Source organism: Tupaia chinensis, unplaced genomic scaffold (assembly GCF_000334495.1).
Source record: "Tupaia chinensis unplaced genomic scaffold, TupChi_1.0 Scaffold000294_1, whole genome shotgun sequence".
NCBI classification, from domain to species: Eukaryota; Metazoa; Chordata; class Mammalia; order Scandentia; family Tupaiidae; genus Tupaia; species Tupaia belangeri.
The window spans coordinates 697,343-706,438 of record NW_006159779.1 but is presented as its reverse complement, the minus strand read 5'-3'; the positions used below and the strand labels follow the sequence as shown (position 1 = coordinate 706,438).

General features: G+C 53.2%; 1 protein-coding gene across 1 annotated transcript in view; it reads right to left on the bottom strand.

Moving 5' to 3' along the window:
* Positions 1-8,110: 8,110 nt before the first annotated feature.
* Positions 8,111-9,096, bottom strand: part of PNPLA5 (patatin like domain 5, triacylglycerol lipase) — a 30,368-nt gene continuing 29,382 nt past the window's right edge. Inside the window, exons 8-9 of the mRNA XM_006150678.1 lie at positions 8,524-8,640; positions 8,111-8,213 (exon numbers count right to left, since the gene is read on the bottom strand). Of these exons, the coding sequence (XP_006150740.1) occupies positions 8,111-8,213; positions 8,524-8,640 (220 nt within the window). The remainder of the gene's footprint in view (positions 8,214-8,523; positions 8,641-9,096) is intronic.

Below are 9,096 nucleotides of genomic sequence, written 5' to 3'. Positions count from 1 at the left end.
CCCCCTGCCTCCCTGCCCTCTTGTCTTGCCCTCTCCCAGTGGCCACAGAGGCCTGGACACAGCTAGGCAGAGGGTCAGGTCAGACACTCACGCCCCCACAGCTCTTGGAGCCCTCCCTCTTGTGGACTGACTGATGTGCCCAGCACGTATGTTGGGCACATCAACAAAGCCAAGCCCTTGCCCACCTGGTTATTAGGGTGTGAGGCCATTAGGGCAGTGGGCCTGCGGGAAGGGGTTGTCCTGGCTTGAGTCTCTTGCTGCCAGGACTTCATGGTGGGCCAAAAAACAAGGTGTCCAAAAATTATGGGAATGAGTCCAAAGGACACAGGACTTGATGGAAAGGCTACCACAAGCCAAATCAAGAACAATCTGAACATTGTAGACAGAAACTTCAAACAACCCAAATATCTACCAACAGTCGAATGGATGGGCCAGACCTCGAGCACAGAAGTCAAGGGGAGCTGGCTCCCTCATAGCTGACCGTGGCTCGAATCGTGGCCTGGCAGCTTAAAAACACCCTGTGTGTGTGTGTGTGTGTGTGTGTGTGTGTGTGCGCGCGCGCACGCGTGCACGCACATGCATGTGGATGTGTTGGCTTCACGGCTGGCCCAGGAGACCAGTAGCTGACAAGCCGTTCACAGCACTGCATGGGTCCTCTGGGCTCCTGGGAAGACCATGCTTGCCCTACAAGCATCCTAAGACAGTGACATTAAATAGCGAGCGAGAGAGAGAGAGTGAGAGAGAACCTGTAATGGAAGAGACTATAGAAGAAATGGAAGCACTGTGTATAGTTCAGTAACCTTTTTTTAGAGAGATTTTTGCACATGAGCTTGCCAGAGAGACAAAGCAGAGAGAGACAGAAAGCAAGAAATCACCCCCAGCGTGGGGGTCAATGGCCACACCACAATCCCTTCTCCATTCTCCTGTTGGGATCTTGAGCACCTACACACATGCCCGGGGTAAGGTTTAAGCGGCTGGCTCCAGGACCTGAACTGCCACGGACCATATGGCAGTTCAGCGACGTAACCATTAAGCCACCTGCTGGTCCCTAGTGCAGTAACTTTAACAGCCTTGTTTTCCTGCTGCTTGAATAAGAGGCCCTACGTTTTCATCTTTCTCTGGGTCCCACAGATTACACAGCCAGTCCCATAGAGATGCACTTGTTGAAGATTATGGAGGTGGTCAGGCCTCCCACATCCACTCCACACTGACTGTCCATAAGCTTCTCCCTGTTGTTATAAAGCCCCAGAACTCAAGCCTAGAGGCCCCACTCTAATGACTGTACTCACTCCCAAAGGCCTCATGAAGGGGCTGAGATTTCAGGATTAAGGTTTCACTTAACATCTTTATCATATAACCAAATCCCAATACATGAATTTGGTGGATAGTCAAACATTAGCATGGCCCAGTCTTTCTCATATGATATCACTCTGACATTGACCCTCCTCATTAAAAAGTATTGGGGCCAGCAGGTGACACAGTGGTTAAGGCACTGGACTCCCACATGGCTAACTGCAGTTCCAGTACCAGACCAGCAGCTTGAAAATCACACTGGGTGCATATATGTGCATGCCCAAAATCCCAGGAGGAGAGTGGAAAAGAAGAGACTGTGTCATGACCACCCCCCCCACCAGGGGTTGATTTCTCACTTTCCCTTTCACTGTCTCTCTCTCTCTCTGGTGGGTACATGAGCCCTATAGCAAAAAGCTTACCAAAAAAAGTTTATTATATTCACGATAGTGTGTACATGCATGAGAGAGAGACTGAGAGAGAGAGGCACCTCGAGGGGGGTCTTATCATACGATCCCCTTTCCCTGGCCCTCCAGCTCAATGGATCTCAGGTACACACATACACACCCAGGGCGTTTTCAGGCCAACCTGGAAATCTGAACCCCACAATCAGCTATGTGGCTTCCGAAGCCATAGCACTACTGCTCGCTAAGCTGCCTGGCCCTGACATGGACTCTTCTGCACCCGCTCCCACTCTCAAGGGCCCTCGTGAAGACATGGGACACACCTGAAACTCCAAGATACTCTCCTTCATTCTGTCCGCAGCCTTAACTCCTTTTTGTGTCCTAGGAACTCAGACATGGACATCTTTAGAGAACTATTCTGTCCATCGAAATGGTAGCAAGTTTTTTATAGTCCTATTTTTCTTTTTTTGGAATTAAAACCTAAAGAAAAAACCTGTGACATAGAAAATCCCTAGGAATTATCAAAAAATACTAGAAGAACTAGGTAAGTTTAGCAAGGTCCTGGGATACAAAGTCAAAAAATGAAAAATAATTCTCTTTGTGCATACATGCAGCAAAGAGTTAGACATTGAGTTTTCAAGTACCATTTGCAAAAATATTGTTAGGTTGAGAAATAGGTGGTCCGGGCTTCTGCTCTCACGGCAAAGAACTGAAGGACAAAGGAAAAAGCCAAGCACAAGGTTTATTGAGAGGAAAACAAGATACATTCCACAGACGGGACGGGCCAGTCCAGGAGACACTCAGCCTCTGTCTCCTTCTTGGGGTCGCCTTTTATCCTTTTTATGTTGTTGTTGTTGTTAGACCTTTGTTTGGTCAAAATATGTGCCCCCAATTCCCCCCCCCCCGCTTGCTACTTCCTATCTTTGTTTTTCCCACTTTATTTTGAGTCTGGTGAATGGTACAGAGTAAGCAGTTCTGTGGGCCCTCCTTAACCCTTGTGTTCCTGGTTTCTTAGCCAATAGCTAACAGAATGAAAAAACATTCAGTGCTTAGCATAAATCTGAGAGAATATATTTAAGATTTGGATACCAAAAGCTACAAAACACTCATGAGAGAAATTACACAAAACCTAAAAAAGATGGAGAGATAGGTAGTGTTCACAGATTGGAAGACTCAACGTCTTTTTTGTTTTTGTTTGTTTTTTTGGAGAGGTTTTTGCTATACAGTGTGTGCGCTCACCAGACATACAGAGAGAGACAGAGAGACAGAAAGCGAGAAATCACCCCCCAGTGGGGATGGTCACGCTGCAATCCCTTCTCCTCCATTCTCCTCTCGGGATCTTGGGCACGTACGCACATGAGCCCAGCGTGAGTTTAAGCCACCAGGTCCAGGACTCGAACCACAGTCGACTACGTGGGAGTCCAGTGACATAGCCATTACGCTAACTGCTGGTCCCGGAAGACTCAACGTTTTTAAGATGTCCATTCTCTTCAAAGTCTATAGAGTCCCTGCAATCCCAAACAAAATCCCAGTGGGCTCTTTTGTGGAAGTTGGCATGCAAAAAAGTCTAGAATCATTGAAACGGTTTGTAAAAAGAACAAGGCCCACACCACCTGATCTCAAGACTTACTAGGAAGCTACTTGCATCAAAGCTATGAATGAAGATGGTGTGTAACTGACATAAGTATAGACGTAGATAAATGCAACAGAATAGTGAGCCCAGAAACAGACACAAACATGTAGGCTCCACTGGGTTTTGACAAAGGTATCTTGAAAAGCAGAAGACAGTAGCTTCTCATGAGCCAAAAATATCAAAGTTAAGCCTGGACTGCCCGTTCTGGGAAGTGGTAAGAAGAGGCTGGGCCCAGTCAGTGGCGTGGCGGTTAAGGTGACTGGATCTGACGTGGCCGACTGTGCTATTCTCATCCCAACCCAGTGGCTTGAAAAACACACCTGGTGCGTGTGCATGCCCAGAATCTCAAGTGGAGAATGGAGAAGGGTTTGCTGCACGGTCAGCCCCCTGGGAGATGATTTCTTCTCTCTCAGGCAAGAGCACTAATCCTACAGCAAAACTAAAAAAAAAGGAAAAAACAAGAGGCTAGCCCTTTGTCCTGAAGAAACTCTTCCTAAAGGAAGTGAATCTGGAAGATCGTCCTCTGAGAATCTCAGGCTGCTCAAGTGTCAGGACGTGGTCGCTGTCCGTGGTGCTGAACGCGCGCCCCTCAACCGGTCCTGCTCAGTGGGCAACCTGGCGTTCTGGGTCTCTTCACGCCAAGATGCCTCCGGTTTTGCTTGGTGTTATGTTCTATCTTGAGACATATTGTCTCTTTTTTTTTTTTTTTGAGAGAGAGATTTTTGCTATAGGCTGCATGCGCTCACTAGAAAAACACAGACAGAGAGACAGAAAGTGAGAAATCACCTCCCTGGGGGATGGCCATGCTGCAATCTCTTCTCCATTCTCCTCGCGGGACTTTGGGTACTCATGCACACATGTCTGGTGTGAGATTTAGGCCACCGGGTCCAGGACTTGAACCATGATTCATTACATGGGAGTCCAGCAACATAACCATTATGCCATCTGCTGGTCCTTCTTTTGTCTTTTTTAAAATTACCCAAGGGTAGGGACCAGCAGATGGCATAATGGTTATGTTGCTGGACTCCCATGTAATGAATCATGGTTCAAGTCCTGGACCCGGTGGCCTAAATCTCACACCAGACATGTGTGCATGAGTACCCAAAGTCCCGCGAGGAGAATGGAGGAGAAGGGATTGTGGCGTGGCCATCCCCCTGGGGGGGTGATTTCTCACTTTCTGTCTCTCTGTCTTTCCAGTGAGCCCATGTGCCCTATAGCAAAACCCTCTCCCCCCCCAAAAAAAAAATAATTGCCCAAGGGTGCATGTGCTCATCAGAGAGAGAGAGAAAGAGAGAGAGAGAAAGAGAGAGAGAGAGAGGACTTCCCACTGGGGCATGATCACTCTGCAGACCCTTCCTCATTCCTCCATCCTGTCAGGATTTTTAACCATGCACTTACCTGCCCCTGCCATAGTTTTCAAGCCACTGGCTCCCTTATGGGAAGATGACTAGGGCCGGCCTGAGGCATATTTTCCTATTTGCACGTACTATCAAATTTATAAGGCTAAGTACTAGTTTATTGTGGAAATGTGAAGCATATACAAACTTAAAGAAAATGGTAAAGTGAACCTCCGTGTCCCCGTAACCCAGTATCAACCGTTACTGACATGTGTTTCATCAGGCCCCATCCCCACCCCCTATACATCCGCGTTGTTTTTATGCAGTCCTACATATTAGAGCACTTTACTTATAAATACTTCAGCAAGGATCTCTGAGAGGTAAGACATCTTTGGAAGTGTATTTCCAGCACACGAGCACACCTCCAAGTAAGGGCTAGTACGCTGGCCCAGGCTTAGTACCAGGACCGAGGCCCCCTACTAGCATCAGTGACCCCAGCTGAGACTAACACATACCTCTTGCCATAGATGACACTGAGCACACCTAAGGCACAGGGAGGTAGTCGCACACCTGGGGTGGCCTCCAGGGACACCAGTGCCCAGGAACCATAGGCTCTAAGGAGAGTCCTGTCAGGTGGGTCTTAATTAGGCCAAGATTAATTACACTCGAATTTCTGCAGAAGCGTCCGGAGCACCAGTGTTTTCCCCAGCATTCTAGCGTCCAGACAGAATCGAACCACAGCCTGGCCTGGGCTTGCCTGCTCACTTTTCCACTGACAGGCTGTGTGACCCAGACAAGGGCCTGCAGCTCACTAACCCTCACACTCATTGTGAGTTTAGCTACCATGGGCTACCGCTATCCTACCTTGGCACCTGCAGTCTGCCCTCTAGGAATCTGCAGAGAGCCAGTTTGGAAACTAGGCTGTCTGTGGCTTATCCCCTTCTGAAGTCGCCTCCACAGTGGCATTCACTTTTATGTGTGGTGGGCTTAGGGCAGAACTGGAGTCCCCTTAGAAACCAGCAGCCCAACCCCTGATTTTAAAGACAAGGAACCAAGGAGCTGATCAAGGAAAGGCTTTGCTCAGCAGCAAGAGCAGGCGGGTGCTGGAGCTAGGGCAGCCCAGCGGTATTCTGCGGCCTGGAGCACAGACGGCCATGGCCAGTTCTCAGCTTCAGTCTCCCCATCCTAAAGCGGGGAGAATAATGTGTACGTCCCGGGGTGCATGACTATGACCGTGTGGTGGTGTGTACCTGTGCACAGGTTGGATCCCACCACCTGTGCAGGGTTAGCAGTAGAGGCCTGTGAGCCGCTCATGCCTGAGTAGGACCCAGCACTCCCTGCAGTAGCCCTCAGAAGGTGAGGCGGAGGCTTGAAGACAGCCCAGGAAAGACGCGTGAGAATGGGAGCCACAGCCTCCCCAGGGCCCGAGGCCCAGGGAGGGCCCCAGCTGGGACACTGGGAGAAAGAGCAGGGTGTGGGCTCACAGCTTCAGCACACCTGATGGGAAGCCTTCGTGGCCCTGGCACCAGGGAGTGCTCTCAGATCACACAGGTCGGGGCTCCCACTGCAGCTCCCAGTGAACTGACGGGGGGGACAGATTGACACTGGGGCTGGAGGCTCACGTCCACGCTGAGGAGCAAAGGATGGAAAGCAAGAATATTCCCGAAGGTCTCTTGAGACTCTAGGTCTTTAACCAAGACCCAGGTGGCAGACCTACCCTCGGCCCCACAGGAAGAAATCTCAGATCTGCACTTAGCAGTGTGGACAGCACAGCCCAGCTCTGTGCAGGGTGGGGTGGGGGCCACCTGACAAAGTGGGACAGCCCCTTCCTGATGCAGGGGACAATGCATGTTCTACCCCTGCCCCAGAGAGACTGTGGTATAGGTCCGTCAGCTCCGCCTCCAGGGCTCCTGGAGATGGGGGAGGGGAGGGAGCACCAAGTTCGCTCTGCCCTGCTCTCCCTTCCGCAGGCCCTCCCCCCTCCCTCTACTCTCCTAGCTCCCTCTTCAGCCACCTCTTCGCTCCCTTGCCCAATTCCAAACTCTGAGCACAGTTCCCAGATGCCCTGGGACCCAGCTCCTGGCTGACCCCGCCCTGCTGTTCACAGAGCAGCCCTGTCCCGCAGGGCAGGCTATGCAGGCACCCAGGACTGTCCCAGCACGGGGCCTTTGCACTTGCTGTTCTGGTTGGAACACTCTTTGCTTCTTATCCCCAGGCCTCTGCTCACCCCTCGCCTCTCAGAGACGCCTTCCTGGAGCTCCCCCCTCACCTCATTTCACTTTCACCTTTCCTCACAGCACCACCACTCCAGGGAGGGTCTTACATGAGGGGACTTCAAACAGGTGAGGGAAAAATGGAGTCGAAGTGCAAGTTTGTTTGGGTGCAGAAAAAACTTCAAAATCCATGAGTGCTTTTCTATAGTACTGCGTTTTCCATGCACTTCCTGAAGACCCCCGTTGTTTACACTCTCCTGTTTGCAAAGCCTCGTTCCGGCTGTGCGCCCAGAGCCCGTAACTCGTGAAGTGAGTGCTGAACACGTGAGGCAGGAATGACGTCTCGGCTGCTCACGTTTATTCCTCCGTCCCTGCTGCTCTCCCGGGAGCCTCCATCTCTCCACCCTCCCCACTTCTCCTCAGCTTGAGTGTCTCCGCAGGACCTGGCCCAGGGTGCAGTGAGGGTCCCACTGAGGACAAGAAGAGCAGACCCCGGGGAACAGAGGAGGGCTGGTGTCTGGTAGCTTCTCCACCCTGGGATGAGGTGGGGGTGGGACCCCAAAGAGACTTTAACCCTCTCCCTGCTCCCACTTTCCCATCTCCTGTGAGTGGAGGGAGAGGGCTTCCCCTCCCCACCTGCCATGGACCCAGCAGGGAGTAGAAGCAGCCACGGGAGTCACCCAGGGCCAGTGCAGGACAGGGACAGGGTCGGGGTGGCACGCCCATCTGCCCTGCTCTCCAGCGTGGGCACCGTGACTTTTATCGGTCCCCTGTGGAGTGTCCTGTGAATAGCTTAGTGACAATGCCAGCCCCTCTTTGGCAGGTACTCCCTCCACGACCCCCATGGACATGACCTGCCAGGAGCCCCTTCTGAGCTGTGGTTCCCCCAAAGAGACAGCAGGGGCAGGAAAGTGGCCTGAGCACCAGCGACTAGGGACACACGAACAGGCCAAGCCTCTTCCAGAAAAGTCCTCTGGTCCCAGGGAACTGGCTCCGAAGAGGCTGGCAAGGCCCCTCCCTGCTGGGACAGAGGTGGGCACGCAGGAGTAGGCGGGTCTGAGCTCCATGGTGGTGGGGCCCACGGCAGCTGCCCGGGCTGGAAGGGGGTCTGTGCCCAGACTGCTGGGGGCCCAGCAAGCTGCAGAGGGTCAGGAGCAGTGAGGGCGAGTCTCAGAGCCCGGGTCCCAAGATGCGGCAGGTGATGCCACGTGGGCCCAGCACACAGCGAGGTGGTCACTCTTCTCCTGAGTTGTGCTCTGAGGAGGAGCCCGTGGCCCCTGCTGTGGCTGAGCTGGGGGTGGTCGGAAGGATGGGTGGGGAGGACTGGGGAGGTCTTCTGCCGGTGGAGAAGGGAGCTGGGAGACCCAGCAACCCCTCCAGGACACAGAAAAGGCCAGCCTCCCACGTGGTCACACATGATCACATGAAGCATCTGCATGTGACCAGCCCCAGTGGGCCACACAGACTGACCGGCATGACTGGTCACCCAGCACAGGATGGCACACACAGTGACCACTACATGCGCCAGTGGCTGTGTGAGTGGGTGGGCCGCATGAGTGGGGGCCGGGCAGGCGGATGGTATGAACTGCACAGCCGCCCCCCCAGCACATCTGTTCCCACTGCACCCCAAGCCCTCTGTCCCTCACCTGCACAGCCTGAGGAGCTGGGCCTTCGTCATGGAGCACAACCCAAGGGCGACACTCTTCAGCAGGTCTTGCAGCCACCAGAAGTCCGCTGGCGCATCAGGCAGCCAGGCCACCACCCTGGAGGAAGAGGCAACATTAGCCTCTCCCAGGTGAGCTTCAGTGTTCAGCCCCAAGCAGCCCATCCTCCCCATGGTCGAGCAGAGTGGGTAGCCCTGCCCCATGGCACCACTCTAAAGGAAGAGGTGTGGGCTACCAGTCCAGTCCGGGGAGAAGTGTCCAGAGTGCCGCCAGTGCAGAGCAGCTCAGGACCTGCAGACAACCCGCCGTGGACTTTGAGCCAGTGGAGGCTGCAGGCACTGAGGCACCAACCCCACAGGCAAGGCGGGAAGCTCAGGGTGGGAAGGGCGGGGCTTTGTGGGTGCCGCCCAGCTCCCCTGCACCTCGGCTTAGTGACCTGCGAAGCTCAGGGGACCTCTCCGGGCCTCAGTTTCCTCACTGTCAGATGAGAGGCACCTTGTCTGTAGCCCCTAAGCCCCTCCATTTCTCTGAGAGCCGATGCACTCTCTTCTCAGG